The sequence below is a fragment of the Pseudophryne corroboree genome, chromosome 4 (assembly GCF_028390025.1).
Source record: "Pseudophryne corroboree isolate aPseCor3 chromosome 4, aPseCor3.hap2, whole genome shotgun sequence".
NCBI lineage: Eukaryota > Metazoa > Chordata > Amphibia > Anura > Myobatrachidae > Pseudophryne > Pseudophryne corroboree.
In genome coordinates, this window is record NC_086447.1 from 899,206,750 (window position 1) to 899,227,630 (window position 20,881).

Consider the following 20,881-nt stretch of genomic DNA (forward strand, 5'->3'; position numbering starts at 1 on the left):
CCGATATAGGTATACCCTAGGAAATAGGATTACGAGAGTTGGAGAGGTATCACCAGGATACTGTGCACATATCGTACAAGCTGATACGTGTACTAGACAGATGGGAGAATTAGGGTTAGGAGATTTCACATGGAAGATGTGTAATATGGTTATGTCCTACTCCGTCCCATATGTTCTCCCCGATGATGCATATTTCATATGCGGGAGGAAGGCGTATAAGTGGCTTGCCCCAAACTCTGAAGGATTGTGTTATATTGGAAAAGTACTGCCTGAAGTAATGACTGTATCACATGCCAAAATGAAGGATATACACCGTGTTGCCCAAGCTCCTTATACTCACACCCATTACGAGCACGTAGTTAAACGGCACCTGATAGAAAGAACAGAGCATCCGGCCTCTGACATGATCCATGAATCCACCGGGATTCAGGTTCTAATCGCGTTAGATTTCACTCGCACCGCCAGAGGAGTGTTGAATTATAAATACATATCTGCGCTCGCAAATTTGTTAGACAATATCACAGAAATGTATGATGACACGTTTAGGTATACTGGAAGAGAACTTCAAGCTTATAAAACAGAACTAGTTCAGCATAGAATGATTCTCAATTATCTCACGGCAGTAACAGGTGGATATTGTGTCACACTGGCAACGCAGTACGGCGTGAAATGTTGCACATATATTACAAATAGTACCGAGGACCCGGTCGAGGTCATAGACCAAAAGATGGACGATATTCTCCAACTGAAGTGGGAATTTCGCAGGAGACACAATCTCACTCTTGCTGCTGTAGGTAATGAGCTGACTGGTTGGGTGTCATGGTTGAACCCACGAAATTGGTTCTCTGGTTTAGGAGAATGGGCTCAAGGAGTCATAATGGATGTAGGGAAGTTTCTCCTATATATCTTAGGTGTTATCATAACGATTGGCTTGATATTTAGATGCGGTCAGGCTTTAATGAAGTGCAAACGAAGTACCAGGGTGATGAGTTTAAGGAGTGAGGAAATTGTAATTCCAATGGATTTGATTTATGACCCAAATGTAGAAACAATGATGTGATGAAAATGCGATTTCTACGGTCCGTTTCTTTCACCTGTTTTTCCGTTTTCTCCAAGGTAAAAAGACCCACTTGGACGAGGAATTTGATGAGCCGATATACAGACAACAGATGGATTAAAGAAGAAGTTTTGACAACCTGATACGCAGATTTTTGATGAACTTTGCCATAGATCCCCAGTTTCCCTAGAAATTTTAAAATTACGCTAGCCCAACACTTTTGTAAATCTATGGACATTGACAAAGCTTTTGCTCGCACCTTATGGGCAAAAGCACAAGGAAGACTGCATTCAACAGACACCGAACAAGACTTCAACCGACAAATGTTCATTTACCTGACATAGAATACCACTGCATTTACCGTAATTATGTCTTTTCTTCATCTCTACAACCTTCAGGTAATTACACACATAGTATAGGGAATACAGGCACAGATATCAGCAATCACATATTCCCCCATTCATGCATCATCAACTAAAATGTGCTCCCCATTTTGTTACAACCACAGCCGAAAAGAGCTCGGTAAAGTTTGACAGCCCATCCACAGACCCGTACCGCGGGATAAGAAGGAATTCAAATGTATATTTCGCAATGCCTCGAAGCTTGATTTAAAACACGTACGGCACGATGATACATGACCCCCAAGCACGGATTCATACACACATGCTTCTGCTATCACACTAGGTCATACCCTTTTCCTACCTTCTCCTCTCCTCCCCTACCCAACCATGTAAATGTGTTAACCCCTGACATATATTTTTCTCGTTTTGAAATGTTTTAGGAAGTGGCAGTTATTGTTGACTGCCAAAGGGTGGACTGTCAAAGTCAGAAAAATATCTCTATGCACACTGCCATATTTGCACCTCACACAGGTCTGCGCTGCGCATGCGTGCGCTCTCCCGTGCGTGCGCATACTCGCTGTTGCGGGCACCCGCGGGCGCGCGGTATGTGCATTTACGGTAGAGTTCATGTGTTCGTAGCGTGCGACTCAATCGTTACATATTTCCACTATATAATGTATTTTGTAGATCATGGTCCCTTTGATAGATTCTGAAAGTTTGGTTAATATAGAATGTTCATGAACAGAGAAATCCCCCTTTGTTTGATACGAAGGGTCAGACAGGAGTAATACAGTGGTGTTTAGTACCCATCGGAAGAGTATTTAATTAGCAATATTCCGGTGTTGGTTTGAAGCGGATTAATCGCTCGTGCGAATAGTTATGGACATAAGAAGTTTATGAACATTTACTGTATTTGCACTTACTTATCCATGCGGCGGGAAACCCAGTTTCCCTCCCACCTGAGCTGTTGGAAATAGTCACAGCCCACCTGTATGAATCAACCTATGACCTTTTGTTATAATGCGAGGAGGAATTCCTGTGTCCAATGAACAATGAGATTGTAGGGACCATTGAATTGTATTGTGTGTGGGGCATAAATAGACAAGCCGATCACATCCAGCTCTCACTCTTCAACGGTTATCATTGCTGAAAATCGGGAGCTGGATGTCCAGAGGCGCATGCGATCGTTTCCTTTGTGCGTAAGTTTTCTCCGCAATCATATTGTCTTTCTTGTTGTTATGGGCCATTTCTCTCTCTCTCTCTCTCTTCTCTTCTTTCTCTCGTACTCTCCTAAACGTAATAGTATTGTATTGTATTTCCTGTGTAGTTATCTGGTTAGGTAGTCTATGTTATATTGTAGTGTATGACTTGTATTGTATTAATTCTTTTGCAAGTATAACATTCATAATATATACATTTAGGCGTTGGACCCTAAGCACGGTATCTGTGTATTTCTTATAGTGTTAAGTATTCACAGAGCGTCGGTGACGCTCAAACAGCTTTTAAGTTAATAAGGTTACACTGCGTTGCACCTACACCCTATCTCTACACTAAGGTTTTACAGCAAATTACATTGTTTATGGTTTAGATTTAAAGGTTTAACATTGTGAGCGTCAGCGCCGCTGGTGATCTCCTCGTGGTCCCGAGCGTCCGCTACGCTATAGCGAATCATTACGTTAGTCGACAGCCAATAGCGTGCCTGCCTGTGATCTCTCGGCCGTGAGCGAACGTGACGCTTGAGCGTCTCGACCACGGCTAAGCGATCGTTACGCAACGAGCGTACCCTTACGGTACTCCATACGTAAATAGCGTACAGTGTTCTTAGACCTCATAAAGGGTTTTATATAAGATAAATATTTAGCTTTATCAACATAATTTTATCATTTGCAGCTCCAGAGTGCGCAGTAGGAGATATCTATTTGTTTTTTCTGTGTAAGCTCAATGAGACTTGTTATTTCAAGCAGGGGTGGTTTAAGAGATGAAATACCCATGTGCAGGGCACCTCCTCTCTACGGTGCAGTGCACTCTGGGATTGTGGCAGATTCTATGCGCTTTCGCAGGTCTCCGGGAATATGGCATCTGCATCTATATCCAGTGACTTCTCTATTGCACATGCCAGGTCTCCAGGAACATGGTGTCTGTGTCTATTCCCAGTGACTTCTCTATTGCACATGCCAGGTCTCCAGGAACATGGCGTCTGCGTCTATATCCAGTGACTTCTCTACTACACATGCCAGGTCTACGGGAACATGGCATCTGCGTCTATACCCAGTGACTTCTCTACTGCACATGCCAGGTGTCCGGAGACATGGCGTCTGCGTCTATTCCCAGTGACTTCTCTATTGTACATGCCAGGTCTCCAGGAACATGGCATCTGCGTCTATTCCCAGTGACTTCTCTACTGCACATGCCAGGTCTCCAGGAACATGGCATCTGCGTCTATTCCCAGTGACTTCTCTACTGCACATGCCAGGTCTCCAGGAACATGGCATCTGCATCTATTCCCAGTGACTTCTCTACTGCACATGCCAGGTCTCCAGGAACATGGCGTCTGCATCTATTCCCAGTGACTTCTCTACTGCACATGCCAGGTCTCTAGGAACAGAGTCTGCGTCTATTCCCAGTGACTTCTCTACTGCACATGCCAGGTCTCCGGGAACATGGTGTCTGCCTCTATTCCCAGTGGCTTCTCTATTGCACATGCCAGGTCTCCGGGAACATGGCATCTGCGTCTATTCCCAGTGACTTCTCTACTGCACATGTGCAGGTCTCTAGGAACATGGTGTCTGCGTCTATTCCCAGTGGCTTCTCTATTGCACATGCCAGGTCTCCGGGAACATGGTGTCTGCATCTATACCCAGTGGCTTCTCTACTGCACATGCCAGGTCTCCGGGAACATGGCGTCTGCGTCTATCGCCAGTGACTTCTCTACTGGACATGCCAGGTCTCCGGGAACATGGCATCTGCGTCTATTCCCAGTGACTTTTCTATTGCACATACTAGGTCTCCGGGAACATGGCGTCTGCGTCTATACCCAGTGACTTCTCTACTGCACATGCCAGGTCTCCAGGAACATGGCGTCTGCGTCTATTCCCAGTGACTTCTCTACTGCACATGTGCAGGTCTCCGGTAACATGGCGTCTGCGTCTATTCCCAGTGACTTCTCTACTGCACATGCCAGGTCTCTAGGAACAGAGTCTGCGTCTATTCCCAGTGACTTCTCTACTGCACATGCCAGGTCTCCAGGAACATGGCATCTGCGTCTATTCCCAGTGACTTCTCTACTGCACATGCCAGGTCTCCAGGAACATGGCATCTGCGTCTATTCCCAGTGACTTCTCTACTGCACATGCCAGGTCTCCAGGAACATGGCATCTGCGTCTATTCCCAGTGACTTCTCTACTGCACATGCCAGGTCTCCAGGAACATGGCATCTGCATCTATTCCCAGTGACTTCTCTACTGCACATGCCAGGTCTCCAGGAACATGGCGTCTGCGTCTATTCCCAGTGACTTCTCTACTGCACATGTGCAGGTCTCCGGTAACATGGCGTCTGCGTCTATTCCCAGTGACTTCTCTACTGCACATGCCAGGTCTCCGGGAACATGGCGTCTGCGTCTATTGCCAGTGACTTCTCTACTGGACATGCCAGGTCTCCGGGAACATGGCATCTGCGTCTATTCCCAGTGACTTCTCTACTGGACATGCCAGGTCTCCGGGAACATGGCATCTGCGTCTATTCCCAGTGACTTTTCTATTGCACATGCTAGGTCTCCGGGAACATGGCGTCTGCGTCTATACCCAGTGACTTCTCTACTGCACATGCCAGGTCTCCAGGAACATGGCGTCTGCGTCTATTCCCAGTGACTTCTCTACTGCACATGCCAGGTCTCCGGGAACATGGCGTCTGCGTCTATTCCCAGTGACTTCTCTACGGCACATGCCAGGTCTCCGGGAACATGGCGTCTGTGTATATTGCCAGTGACTTCTCTACTGGACATGCCAGGTCTCCGGGAACATGGCATCTGCGTCTATTCCCAGTGACTTTTCTATTGCACATGCTAGGTATCTGGGAACATGGCGTCTGCGTCTATACCCAGTGACTTCTCTACTGCACATGCCAGGTCTCGAGGAACATGGCGTCTAATGCCAGTGACTTCTCTAGTGCACATGCCAAGTCTTCAGGAACATGGCATCTGCGTCTATTCCCAGTGACTTCTCTACTGCACATGTGCAGGTCTCCGGTAACATGGCGTCTGCGTCTATTCCCAGTGGCTTCTCTACTGCACATGCCAGGTCTCGAGGAACATGGCATCTATTCCCAGTGACTTCTCTACTGCACATGCCAGGTCTCCAGGAACATGGCATCTGCGTCTATTCCCAGTGACTTTTCTATTGCACTTGCTAGGTCTCCGGGAACTTGGCGTCTGCGTCTATACCCAGTGACGTCTCTACTGCACATGCCAGGTTTCCAGGAACATGGCGTCTGCGTCTATTCCCAGTGACTTCTCTACTGCACATGCCAGGTCTCCAGGAACATGGCGTCTATTCCCAGTGACTTCTCTACTGTACATGCCAGGTCTCCAGGAACATGGCATCTGCGTCTATTCCCAGTGACTTTTCTATTGCACATGCTAGGTCTCCGGGAACTTGGCGTCTGCGTCTATACCCAGTGACTTCTCTACTGCACATGTGCAGGTCTCCGGTAACATGGCGTCTGCGTCTATTCCCAGTGACTTTTCTATTGCACATGCTAGGTATCCGGGAACATGGCGTCTGCGTCTATACCCAGTGACTTATCTACTGCACATGCCAGGTCTCGAGGAACATGGCGTCTATTGCCAGTGACTTCTCTAGTGCACATGCCAAGTCTTCAGGAACATGGCATCTGCGTCTATTCCCAGTGACTTCTCTACTGCACATGCCAGGTCTCCGGGAACATGGCATCTGCGTCTATTCCCAGTGATTTCGCTATTGCACATGCTAGGTCTCCGGGAACATGGCATCTGCGTCTATACCCAGTGACTTCTCTACTGCACATGCCAGGTCTCCGGGAACATGGCATCTGCGTCTATACCCAGTGACTTCTCTACTGCACATGTGCAGGTCTCTAGGAACATGGTGTCTGCGTCTATTCCCAGTGGCTTCTCTATTGCACATGCCAAGTCTCCGGGAACATGGCGTCTGCGTCTATACCCAGTGACTTCTCTACTGCACATGCCAGGTCTCCAGGAACATGGCGTTTATTCCCAGTGACTTCTCTAATGCACATGCCAAGTCTTCAGGAACATGGCATCTGCGTCTATTCCCAGTGACTTCTCTACTGCACATGTGCAGGTCTCCGGTAACATGGCGTCTGCGTCTATTCCCAGTGACTTCTCTACTGCACATGCCAGGTCTCCGGGAACATGGCGTCTGCGTCTATTCCCAGTGACTTCTCTACTGCACATGCCAGGTCTCAACATGGTGTCTGCATCTGTACCCTGTGACTTCTCTACTGCACATGCCAGGTCTCCGGGAACATGGCGTCTGCGTCTATACCCAGTGACTTCTCTACTGCACATGCCAGGTCTCCGGTAACATGGCGTCTGCATCTATTCCCAGTGGCTTCTCTATTGCACATGTGCAAATCTCAGAGAAAACGAACACTGCTGTTGCGGTGCCGACGCAGAACTCAAGAAAGGTGAACATACTTGCACCCATTATATACACGCCAACGATATAAAGATACAATATTGAGCATGGCACTAACCTGACAAGATCAGTCATACAGGAACCAACCACGATCACCTGCGAAATATCCTTATCCATGGTGTCAGACGCGAGCTGGTGAGTGCAGGGGTAGAGAAACACAAATAATCAGTAAACACAAACGCAGTCTGTACAAAGGTCACCGGACAGACCTTTCACCATGAACCAGCACTGACTTTATAGAAGTCACTGAGAGATACTAAATTCAGTGCTGGCTAGGTGACAAACAAAATTAATTTAAACATAGGAAGGAACCGCTGTCTTACTAGCCGTGGCAAAATGACATATACAGCTACAATACGATTAGCTGTGGTCACTGCAGCTTTAACATCTGTTACATTAGAGAGCATTGATCTGTATAAGGATCCAATCAGCAACATTCACATTCTATCACCATCTCACTCCCTATACAGAGGAGGTGTGCAACTTGTGGACCGTAACCCTACAACCTGTCTCCTTATTGGTGCTCTGACATTTTGGGCCCTGGTTACAAAAAAGATGTACAATATTGCAGGGGTAGTACAGGTACTTGTGTGTAAGAGCCCTTACTTGCTGGGGCAGGGCACCTTATAGTACTGGTTTGCCCCTTATGTACAAATTTAGGGCCTAATTCAGAGTTGATTGCAGCAGCAAATTTGTTAGCGGTTGGGCAAAACCATGAGCACTGCAGGTGGGGCAGATGTAACATGTGCAGAGAGAGTTAGATTTGGGTGGGGTGTGTTCAAACTGAAATCTAAATTGCAGTGTAGAAATAAAGCAGCCAGTATTTACCCTGCACAGAAACAATATAACCCACCCAAATCTAACTCTCTCTGCACATGTTATATCTGCCCCACCTGCAGTGCACATGGTTTTGCCCAACTGCTAACAAATTTGCTGCTACGATCAACTCTGAATTCGGTATTAATACAACCAAATGGGGAGTATAACAAATTCCAATAATTTTAGTATGAGCCACATTTTAGGCTTAGAGCATGAAGCCAGTAAGAGACAAGGAGAGACGGGCTACAGAGTCTCAGTCACGTCCCAGGATTTCTCCCGGTGACGACAACAAAAGCTGCAGAAACTCACAATACTCACTGTATCCCCAACATTCACAGAACTGATTGCCCACTCTACGTCACTGATACCACCCACAGTATCCACTCAACACTCATACCACACATTGACCGCCCCCCACAATCATACTACCCCTGACTCTCATCTGACACATAGCCCTTGCCCAACACTCACTGATCCTACCCCTAACACTCACTCATGATGGTCCCTCCAACAAACATCACATGGACTGACCCCCCCCCCCCAGCATTCAGAGAACTCGCTGACCCATACATCACTCATTGTACCTCCATGACAGTCAGTATCTTTCGCAACGCTGATTCCACTCAAGCCAGGTCCCTCCTCCTAACTGTTATACTCCCCTGAACATCACACTCACTGTCCTCTGAGTCATCCACACTACATCATACTCATTGCTCCCCTTGACACTCACACCAATCACTGCCCCCAACGGCCAGCTCTTATCACATACCATGTCTCTCTAGTGTCAGGATGCATGTGGAGAGTAAGTAATAGTACTCACTGTCCTCTCCTGACACCCACACTACTAGCACTCACTGTCCTCTCCTGACACTCACACTACTAGCACTCACTGTTCTCTCCTGACACTCACACTACTAGCACTCACTGTTCTCTCCTGACACTCACACTACTAGCACTCACTGTCCTCCCCTGACACTCACACTACTAGCACTCACTGTTCACTCCTGATACACTACTGGCACTCACTGTCCCCTCCTGACACTCACCGTCCCCTCCGGACACTCACACTACTAGCACTCACCGTCCCCTCCTGACACTCACACTACAAGCACTCACTGTCCCTTCCTGATACACTACTAGCACTCACTGTTCCCTCCTGACACTCACACTACTAGCACTCACTGTCCTCCCCTGACACTCATACTACTAGCACTCACTGACACTCACACTACTAGCACTCACGCTACTAGCACTCACTGTCCCTCCTTGCATTTACACTACTAGCACTCACTGTCCCCTCCTGGCACTAAAGGGCCCTACACACTGGCCGATGCACCGCCGAGCTGCCCGACGGCGGATACGGCCGACGAGCGACCCGGCGGCGGGGGGGGGGGGGGAGTGAAGTTTCTTCACTCCCCCCGTCACGCGGCTCCATTGAAGTGCAGGCAAATATGGACGAGATCGTCCATATTAGCCTGCATGCACAGCCGACAGGGGACCAGCGATGAACGAGCGCGGGGCCGCGCATCGTTCATCGCTGGAGCCTCCACACTGAAAGATATGAACGAGCTCTCGTTCATTTATGAATGAGATCGATCATATCTTTCAAACAAATCGACATGTGTGTAGGGCCTATTACACTACTTGCACTCACTGCCCCTCCTGACACTCGCACTACCAGCACTCAGTGTTCCTTACTGACACTCACACTACTAGCACTCACTGTCCTCTCCTGACACTCCCACTACTAGCACTCACTGTCCTCTCCTAACCCTCACACTACTAGCACTCACTGTCCTCTCCTAACACTCACACTACTAGCACTCACTGTCCTCTCCTAACACTCACTGTTCCCTCCTGATACACTACTAGCACTCACTGTCCCCTCCTGGCACTCACACTACTAGCAGCACTCACTGTCCCCTCCTGGCACTCACACTACTAGCACTCACTGTCCCCTCCTGGCACTCACACTACTAGCACTCACTGTCCCCTCCTGGCACTCACACTACCAGCACTCACTGTCCCCTCCTGGCACTCACACTACCAGCACTCACTGTCCCCTCCTGGCACTCACACTACCAGCACTCACTGTCCCCTTCTGATACTCACACCGCTAGCACTCACTGACACTCACACTACTAGCACTCACTGTCCCCTCCTGGCATTCACACTACTACCACTCACTGTCCCCTCCTTGCATTCACACTACTAGCACTCACTGTCCCCTCCTGGCACTAACACTACTTGCACTCACTGCCCCTCCTGACACTCGCACTACCAGCACTCAGTGTTCCTTACTGACACTCACACTGCTAGCAGTGATTGCCCCTCCTGACAATCACATTACTAGCACTCACTGTCCCCTCCTGGCTCTCACACTAGTAGCACTCACTGTTCCCTCCTATCACTCACACTCAGTCACAACTAGTACTTACTCACTGTCCCAAGCATAGACAGCTGCTCCGGAGGAGGACCCAGGAAGAGACATTAGCCAATCATATCACAAATGCGGATCACATGACTTGACAGGATTCCTCCAACGCGGAAATAACAATGCGGCTTTTAGTACTGTTACCATGGTTACAGAGAGGTACATGCTGTCTATGGTGGTGCCTGTAAGGTCTGTCCGTGTCGCACTGAGCAGGGAACCGTCTATGTCAGATACGACACGCCTGTAAGTGTGTGTATGAGCACTTGTACAATCATTCGCTCACATAATTAATGGATAGTGGATTCCAGGCTTGTAACTGACACAGGCAGTGTGTGGGGAAGAGCGGCGCTGGGTCCTGGCGGAAAGGCCCCGGTGTTTCCTTCTGGAGCTGCTGCCCGGGGCTGGGAGGTGAGGTGAGTTACTGGTTGTTACTGTGTTACCTACTGTGTGTACTGTGCAGGATTCCTGTGTCAGCTGCGTGTAGCAACATTGTTATTTACATTACATGAACAGTGTACAGGGATATTACCACAGTGTCTCTCTCTATATCTCATATCTATAGTATAGTGACTCCCAGGGTATATGCAGGATGCATCTATCTACAATGACACCCAGGGTATATGCAGGACATACATTACCTTTCTACAGTGACTCCCAGGGTATATGCAGGATGCATCTATCTACAATGACACCCAGGGTATATGCAGGATGTATCTATCTACAGTGACACCCAGGGTATATGCAGGATGTATCTATCTACAGTGACGCCCAGGGTATATGTAGGATGTATCTATCTTCAGTGACACCCAGGGTATATGCAGGATGTATCTATCTACAGTGACACCCAGGGTATATGCAGGATGTATCTATCTACAGTGACACCCAGGGTATATGCAGGATGTATCTATCTACAGTGACACCCAGGGTATATGCAGGATGTATCTATCTACAGTGACAGCCAGGGTATATGCAGAATGTATCTATCTACAGTGAAATGCAGGGTATATGCAGGATGTTTCTATCTACAGTGACAGCCAGGGTGTATGCAGGACATACATTACCTTTCTACAGTGACACCCAGGCTATATGCAGGATGTATCTATCTACAGTGACACCCAGGGTATATGCAGGATGTATCTATCTACAGTGACACCCAGGGTATATGCAGGATGTATCTATCTACAGTGACACCCAGGGTATATGCAGGATGTATCTATCTACAGTGACAGCCAGGGTATATGCAGAATGTATCTATCTACAGTGAAATGCAGGGTATATGCAGGATGTTTCTATCTACAGTGACAGCCAGGGTATATGCAGGACATACATTACCTTTCTACAGTGACACCCAGGCTATATGCAGGATGTATCTATCTACAGTGACACCCAGAGTATATGCAGGATGTATCTATCTACAGTGACACCCAGGGTATATGCAGGATGTATCTATCTACAGTGACACCCAGGGTATATGCAGGATCTATCTATCTATCTATCTATCTACAGTGACGCTCAGGGTATATGCAGGATGTATCTATCTTCAGTGACACCCAGGGTATATGCAGGATGTATCTATCTACAGTGACGCCCAGGGTGTATGCAGGATGTATCTATCTACAGTGACGCCCAGGGTGTATGCAGGATGTATCTATCTACAGTGACGCCCAGGGTATATGCAGGATGTATCTATCTTCAGTGACACCCAGGGTATATGCAGGATGTATCTATCTACAGTGACACCCAGGGTATATGCAGGATGTATCTATCTACAGTGACAGCCAGGGTATATGCAGAATGTATCTATCTACAGTGAAATGCAGGGTATATGCAGGATGTTTCTATCTACAGTGACAGCCAGGGTGTATGCAGGACATACATTACCTTTCTACAGTGACACCCAGGCTATATGCAGGATGTATCTATCTACAGTGACACCCAGGGTATATGCAGGATGTATCTATCTACAGTGACACCCATGGTATATGCAGGATGTATCTATCTACAGTGACAGCCAGGGTATATGCAGAATGTATCTATCTACAGTGAAATGCAGGGTATATGCAGGATGTTTCTATCTACAGTGACAGCCAGGGTATATGCAGGACATACATTACCTTTCTACGGTGACACCCAGGGTATATGCAGGATGTATCTATCTACAGTGACACCCAGGGTATATGCAGGATTTATCTATCTACAGTGACACCCAGGGTATATGCAGGATCTATCTATCTACAGTGACACCCAGGGTATATGCAGGATCTATCTATCTACAGTGACACCCAGGGTATATGCAGGATGTATCTATCTACAGTGACATCCAGGGTATATGCAGGATGTATCTATCTACAGTGACGCCCAGGGTGTATGCAGGATGTATCTATCTACAGTGACGCCCAGGGTGTATGCAGGATGTATCTATCTACAGCAGGGGTTCTCAAACTCGGTCCTCAGGACCCCACACAGTGCATGTTTTGCAGGTAACCCAGCAAATGCACAGGTGTATTAATTACTCACTGACACATTTTAAAAGGTCCACAGGTGGAGCTAATTATTTCACTTGTTATTTTGTGAGGAGACCTGCAAAACATGCACTGTGTGGGGTCCTGAGGACCGAGTTTGAGAACCTGTGATCTACAGTGACGCCCAGGGTATATGCAGGATGTATCTATCTACAGCAGAGCTAGCCAAACCAGTCCTCGAGATCTACCAACAGTTCACATTTTCCAGACCACCTAGCTGGTGCACAGGTGTAGTAATTACTAATTAAGATGTGCTGCATTCATTCCTAACTGACAATTCTACAGATCTCCGGGAGGCCTGGAAAACATGAACTGTTGGTAGATCTCGAGGACCGGTTTGGCCAGCCCTGATCTACAGTGACGCCCAGGGTATATGCAGGATGTATCTATCTACAGTGACACCCAGGGTATATGCAGGATGTATCTATCTACAGTGACACCCAGGGTATATGCAGGATGTATCTATCTGTAGTGATAACAAGTGTATATGCAGGACGTATCTTTCTATAGTGATACCCAGGACGTGTTTATCTATAGTAATATGTAGTATATGCAGGACATCCACCTACATTGATTTCCATTGTATATGCAGGACATAGCTGTACTAATATGCTGTGTATATACAGGGCATCTCTATAGTCTTATCTATTGTAAATGCAGGATGTATGTATGTATAGTTATATCTGGTGTATATACTGGATGTATCTATCTATATTTATATCTAATGTATATGTGAGATGTATCTATAGTTATATCTAGGGTATATGTGTAATATGTATATCTATGGTTCTATCTGGTGTATATGTAGAGCATATCCAGGTCCCTAGGGAGCAGCGCCAGGCCCCTCTACTACAGGTGGTGTTGATGTCCCCAGGGGGGGGGGGGGGGGGGGGCGTTTAGGGGGGGGGGGGGTGGAGGGGGGGGGGGTTGGTACAGTTACCACAGTCTTTACTTTCACTGTGTGACGCCACCTTCCCAAAGTTGTTACTGGAAGGATGGCGCTGCGGAAGATGAGGGACCTGTTTCCCTGATCAAGATAAGTATACTCAGAATGGGGCACTGACCCGGGCCCATTTCAGCAAGTCCGTGTCTGGGTAATTAGTACCCGCTCCCCCCAGTGCCAGTGGGCGTATCTAGCTATGGTTATATCGAGTGTATATTTAAGATGTATCTATAGTTACATCTAGTGTATATGCAGGACGGGTGGTCTTCTGTTTGCCGGCGGTCGGGCTCCCGGCGCTCAGTATACCGGCGCCGGGAGCCCGACAGCCGGCATACCGACACTTATTTTCCCTCGTGGGGGTCCACGACCCCCATAGAGGGAGAATAAAATAGTGTGGCGCGCGTAGCGCGCCACCGTGCCCGTAGCGTGGCGAGCGCAGCGAGCCCGCAAGGGGCTCATTTGCGCTCGCCAAGCTGTCGGTAAGCCGGCGGTCGGGCTCCCGGCGCCGGGATGCTGGTCGCCGGGAGCCCGACCGCCGGCCAGCCGTAGTGAACCCATGCAGGACATATCTATCTATAGTTATAGCTAGGGTATATGCTGGATGTATCTATTTATAGTTATAGCTAGGGTATATGCAGGACATATCTATTTATAGTTATAGCTAAGGTATATGCAGGATGTATCTCTCTCTATAGTTATATTTCTCTATCGTCCTAGTGGATGCTGGGGTTCCTGAAAGGACCATGGGGAATAGCGGCTCCGCAGGAGACAGGGCACAAAAAGTAAAGCTTTAGGATCAGGTGGTGTGCACTGGCTCCTCCCCCCATGACCCTCCTCCAAGCCAGTTAGATTTTTGTGCCCGGCCGAGAAGGGTGCAATCTAGGTGGCTCTCCTAAAGAGCTGCTTAGGAAAGTTTAGCTTAGGTTTTTTATTTTACAGTGAGTCCTGCTGGCAACAGGATCACTGCAACGAGGGACTTAGGGGAGAAGAAGTGAACTCACCTGCGTGCAGGATGGATTGGCTTCTTGGCTACTGGACATCAGCTCCAGAGGGACGATCACAGGTACAGCCTGGATGGTCACCGGAGCCTTGCCGCCGGCCCCCTTGCAGATGCTGAAGTAAGAAGAGGTCCAGAATCGGCGGCAGAAGACTCCTCAGTCTTCTAAAGGTAGCGCACAGCACTGCAGCTGTGCGCCATTTTCCTCTCAGCACACTTCACACGGCAGTCACTGAGGGTGCAGGGCGCTGGGAGGGGGGCGCCCTGGGAGGCAAATGAATACCTAATTTGGCTAAAAATACCTCACATATAGCCTCCGGAGGCTATATGGAGATATTTAACCCCTGCCAGAATCCGTTAAGAGCGGGAGACGAGGCCGCCGAAAAAGGGGCGGGGCCTATCTCCTCAGCACACAGCGCCATTTTCCCTCACAGAAAGGCTGGAGGGAAGGCTCCCAGGCTCTCCCCTGCACTGCACTACAGAAACAGGGTTAAAACAGAGAGGGGGGGCACTAATTTGGCGATATGCTTATATATATATTAAGATGCTATAAGGGAAAACACTTATATAAGGTTGTCCCTATATAATTATAGCGTTTTGGTGTGTGCTGGCAAACTCTCCCTCTGTCTCTCCAAAGGGCTAGTGGGTCCTGTCCTCTATCAGAGCATTCCCTGTGTGTGTGCTGTGTGTCGGTACGTGTGTGTCGACAGGTAGGAGGACGATGTTGGTGAGGAGGCGGAGCAATTGCCTGTAATGGTGATGTCACTCTCTAGGGAGTCGACACCGGAATGGATGGCTTATTTAGGAAATTACGTGATAATGTCAACACGCTGCAAGGTCGGTTGACGACATGAGACGGCCGACAAACAATTAGTACGGTCCAGACGTCTCAAAAACACCGTCAAGGGTTTTAAAACGCCCGTTTACTTTAGTCGGTCGACACAGACACAGACAGGGACACTGAATCCAGTGTCGACGGTGAATAAACAAACGTATTCCTTATTAGGGCCACACGTTAAAGGCAATGAAGGAGGTGTTACGTATTTCTGATACTACAAGTACCACAAAAAAGGGTATTATGTGGGATGTGAAAAAACTACCATAGTTTTTCCTGAATCAGATAAATTAAATAAAGTGTGTGATGATGCGTGGGTTCCCCCCGATAGAAAATTATGGGCGGTATACCCTTTCCCGCCAGAAGTTAGGGCGCGTTGGGAAACACCCTTTAAGGTGGATAAGGCGCTCACACGCTTATCAAAACAAGTGGCGGTACCGTCTATAGATAGGGCCGTCCTCAAGGACCAGCTGACAAGGCTGGAAAATATAATAAAAAGTATATACACACATACTGGTGTTATACTGCGGCCAGCGATCGCCTCAGCCTGGATGTGCAGAGCTAGGGTGGCTTGGTCGGATTCCCTGACTAAAAATATTGATACCCTTGACAGGGACAGTATTTTATTGACTATAGAGCATTTCTATATATGCGAGATGCACAGAGGGATATTTGCACTCTGGCATCATGAATAAACGCGATGTCCATAACTGCCAGAAGATGTTATGGACACGACAGTGGTCAGGTGATGCAGATTCCAAACGGCACAGTATGGCCGTATACAGGAAGAGGACTTGTTTGGGGTCGGTCCATCGGACCTGGTGGTCACGGCAACTGCTGGAAAATCCACCGTTTTTTACCCTAAGTCACATCTCTGCAGAAAAAGACACCGTCTTTTCAGCCTCAGTCCTCTCGTCCCTATAAGATCATATCTGCCCAGGGATAGAGGAAAGGGAAGAAGACTGCAGCAGGCAGCCCATTCCCAGGAACAGAAGCGTTCCACCGCGTCTGACAAGTTCTCAGCATGGCGCTGAGACCGTACAGGACCCCTGGATCCTACAAGTAGTATCCCGGGGGTACAGATGGGAATGTCGAGACGTTTCCCCTTCGCAGGCTCCTGAAGTCTGCTTTACCAAGTCTCCCTCCGACAAGGAGGTAGTATGGGAAAAAATTCACAAGCTGTATTCCCAGCAGGTGATAATTAAATTACCCCTCCTACTACAGAAAAGGGGTATTATTCCACACTATATTGTGGTACTGAAGCCAGAAGGCTAGGTGAGACTTATTCTAAAAATTTTTTTTTGAACACTTACAAAGGTTCAAATTAAGATGAAGTCACTCAGAGCAGTGATAACGAACCAGGAATAAGGGGACTATATAGTGTCCCGGGACATCAGGGATGCTTACCTCTATGTCCCAAATTTGCCCTTCTCACTAAGGGTACCTCAGGTTCGTGGTGCAGAACTGTCACTATCAGTTTCAGACGCTGCCGTTTGGATTGTCCACGGCACCCTGGGGTCTTTACCAAGGTAATGGCCGAATTGATGATTCTTCTTCGAAGAAAAGGCGTCTTAATTATCCCTTACTTGGACGATCTCCTGATAGGGGCATAGTCCAGGGAACAGTTGGAGGTCGGAGTAGCACTATCTCGGATACTGCTACAATCAGCACGGGTGGATTCTAAATATTCCAAAATCGCAGCTGATCCCGACGACACGTCTGCTGTGCCTAGGGATGATTCTGGACACAGTCCAGAAAAAGGTGTTTCTCCCGGAAGAGAAAGCCAGGGAGTTATCCGAGCAAGTCAGGAACCTCCTAAAAACAGTGCATCATTGCACAAGGGTCCTGGTAAAAATGGTGGCTTCCTACGAAGCAATTCCATTCGGCAGATTTCACGTAAGAACTTTTCAGTGGGATCTGCTGGACAAATGGTCCGGATCGCATCTTCAGATGCATCAGCGGATAACCCAATATCCAAGGACAAGGGTGTCTCTCCTGTGGTGGTTATAGAGTGCTCATCTTCTAGAGGGCAGCAGATTCGGCATTCAGGATTGGATGCTGGTAACCACGGAGCCCAGCCTGAGAGGCTGGGGAGCAGTCACACAAGGAAAAAATTTCCAGGGAGTGTGATCAAGTATGGAGACTTTTCTCCACATAAATATACTGGAGCTAAGGGTAAATTTATAATGCTCTAAGCTTAGCAAGACCTCTGCTTCAAGGTCAGCCGGTATTGATCCAGTGGGAAAAACATCACGGCAGTCGCCCACGTAAACAGACAGGGCGACACAAGAAGCAGGAGGGCAATGGCAGAAACTGCAAGGACTTTTCGCTGGGCGGAAAATCATGTGATAACACTGTCAGCAGTTTTTCATCCCGGGAATGGAAACTGGGAAGCAGACTTCCTCAGCACGACCTCCACCCGGGAGAGTGGAAACTTCATTGAGAAGTTTTTTCCACATGATTGTAAACCGTTGGGAAATACCAAAGGTGGACATGATGGCGTCCCGTCTGAACAAAAAACGGGACAGGTATTGCGCCAGGTCAAGAGACCCTCAGGCAATAGATGTGGACGTTCTGGTAACACCGTGGGTGTACCAGTCGGTGTATGTGTTCCCTCCTCTGCTTCTCATACCTAAGGTGCTGAGAATTATAAGACGTAGAGGAGTAAGAACTATACTCATGGCTCCGGATTGGCCAAGAAGGACTTGGTACCCGGAACTTCAAGAGATGCTTACAGAGGTCTTATGGCCTCTGCCGCTAAGAAGGGACTTGCTTCAGCAAGTACCATGTCTGTTCCAAGACTTACCGCAGCTGCGTTTGTCGGCATGGCGATGGAAAGCCGGATCCTAAGGGAAAAAAGGCATTCCGGAAGAGGTCATTCCTACCCTGGTCAAAGCCAGAAAGGAGGTGACCGCACAACATTATCACCACGTGTGGCGAAAATATGTTGCGTGGTGTGAGGCCAGGAAGGCCCACAAAGAAATTTCAACTCGGTCGTTTCCTGCATTTCCTGAAAACAGGAGTGTCTATGGGCCTCAAATTGGGGTCCATTAAGGTTCAAATTCGGCCCTGTAAATTTTCTTCCAGAAAGAATTGGCTTCAGTTCCTGAAGTCCAGAAGTTTGTCAAGGGAGTATTGCATATACAAACCCCTTTTTTGTGCCTCCAGTGGCACTGTGGGATCTCAACGTAGTTCTGGGATTCCTCAAATCACATTGGTTTAAAACCAGTCAAATATGTGGATTTGAAGCATCTCACATAAAAAGTGACCATGCTCTTGGCCCTGGCCTGGACCAGGCGAGTGTCAAATTGGTGGTTTTTTCTCAAAAAAGCCCATATCTGTTTGTCCATTCGGACAGGGCAGAGCTGCGGACTCGTCCCCAGTTCTCTCCCTAAGGTGGTGTCAGTGTTTCACCTGAATCAGCTTATTGTGGTGCCTTGCACCTACTAGGGACTTGGAGGACTCCAAGTTGCTAGGAGTTGTTAGGGCCCTGAAAATATGTTCCAGGACAGCTGGAGTCAGAAAATCTGACTCGCTGTTTATACTGTATGCACCCAACAAGTTGGGTGCGCCTGCTTCTAAGCAGGCGATTGCTCGTTGGATTGGTAACACAATTCAACTTGCACATTCTGAGGCAGGCCTGCCACAGTCTAAATCGGTTAAGGCCCATTCCACAAGGAAGGTGGGCTCATCTTGGGCGGCTGCCCGAGAGGTCTCGGCATTACAACTCTGCCGAGCAGCTACGTGGTCAGGGGAGAACACGTTTGTAAAATTCTACAAATTTGATATCCTGGCAAAAGAGGACCTGGAGTTCTCTCATTCGGTGCTGCAGAGTCATCCGCACTCTCCCGCCCGTTCTCTCATTCGGTGCTGCAGAGTCATCCGCACTCTCCCACCCAGGGCGTATCTATAGTTATATCGAGGGTATATGCATGGCGTTAATCTATAGTTACATCTAGTGTATATGCAGGACATATCTATCTATAGTTATATCTAGCGTATATGCAGGACATATCTATCTATAGTTATATCTAGGGTATATGCAGGACATATCTATCTATAGTTATATCTAGGGTATATGCAGGACATATCTATCTATAGTTATATCTAGGGTATATGCAGTACGTGACATCCAGTGTATATGCAGGACATATCTATAGTTATGTCCTGCATATACCCTAGATATATCTATCTATAGTAATATCTAGGGTATATGCAGGGTGTATCTATCTATACTATAGTTGTATCTAGTGTATATGCAGGACGTAGCTCTCTCTAGTTGTATCTAGGGTATATGTAGGACGTATCTATAGTTATATCAGTGTATATGCAGGACGTATCTCTATAGTTATATAGTGTTCATTCTAGGATTTTTTTAGGGCAGGGTGCTGATCATTGAGAGGGCACATTTTCATTTTGAAGGGCACATTTTTGATGCGACTCTTTGCGCACAAAGCATAGCGCATATGTTTATAGTATATTTCTCTGACGTCCTAGTGGATGCTGGGTACTCCGTAAGGACCATGGGGAATAGACGGGCTCCGCACGAGACTGGGCACTCTTAAAAGAAAGATTAGGTACTATATCTGGTGTGCACTGGCTCCTCCCTCTATGCCCCTCCTCCAGACCTCAGTTAGAATCTGTGCCCGGCCCGAGCTGGTTGCACACTAGGGGCTCTCCTGAGCTTCTAGTAAAGAAAGTATTTGTTAGGTTTTTTATTTTCAGTGAGATCTGCTGGCAACAGACTCACTGCTACGAGGGACTAAGGGGAGAGAAGCGAACCTACCTGCTTGCAGCTAGCTTGGGCTTCTAAGGCTACTGGACACCATTAGCTCCAGAGGGATCGAACACAGGACCCGTCCTCGATCGTCCGGTCCCGGAGCCGCGCCGCCGTCCCCCTTGCAGAGCCAGAAGCAAGAAGAACATCCTGAAAATCAGCGGCTGAAGACTCCGGTCTTCATTAAGGTAGCGCACAGCACTGCAGCTGTGCGCCATTGCTCCCTATGCACACCACATACTCCGGTCACTGATGGGTGCAGGGCGCTGGGGGGGGCGCCCTGGGCTGCAATTAGAGTACCTTACATTGGCAAACAGCACATAATATAGTCTAAAAAACTATATATGTGCAAAAATGCCCCGCCATAATATAAATATAAGAGCGGGAGAAGTCCGCCGAGAAGGGGGCGGGGCTATCTCCCTCAGCACACTGGCGCCATTTCCTCTTCACAGCTCCGCTGGA

General features: G+C 48.0%; 2 protein-coding genes across 4 annotated transcripts in view; one reads left to right on the forward strand and one right to left on the reverse strand.

The window, feature by feature from the left end:
- The window catches only part of RBKS (ribokinase), a 155,767-nt gene extending 145,320 nt beyond the window's left edge, over positions 1-10,447 (reverse strand). The window contains exons 1-2 of the mRNA XM_063918903.1: positions 10,350-10,447; positions 7,151-7,224 (exon numbers count right to left, since the gene is read on the reverse strand). Of these exons, the coding sequence (XP_063774973.1) occupies positions 7,151-7,209 (59 nt within the window). The 5' untranslated portion in view covers positions 7,210-7,224; positions 10,350-10,447. The remainder of the gene's footprint in view (positions 1-7,150; positions 7,225-10,349) is intronic.
- Positions 10,448-10,533: 86 nt separating this feature from the next.
- The window catches only part of BABAM2 (BRISC and BRCA1 A complex member 2), a 462,713-nt gene continuing 452,365 nt past the window's right edge, over positions 10,534-20,881 (forward strand). For 2 of the 3 annotated variants that reach the window (XM_063918901.1, XM_063918900.1), the window contains exon 1: positions 10,534-10,758. The gene's annotated coding sequence lies outside the window, so the exon portion shown is untranslated. The remainder of the gene's footprint in view (positions 10,759-20,881) is intronic. The other variant, XM_063918902.1, reaches the window with a different exon arrangement.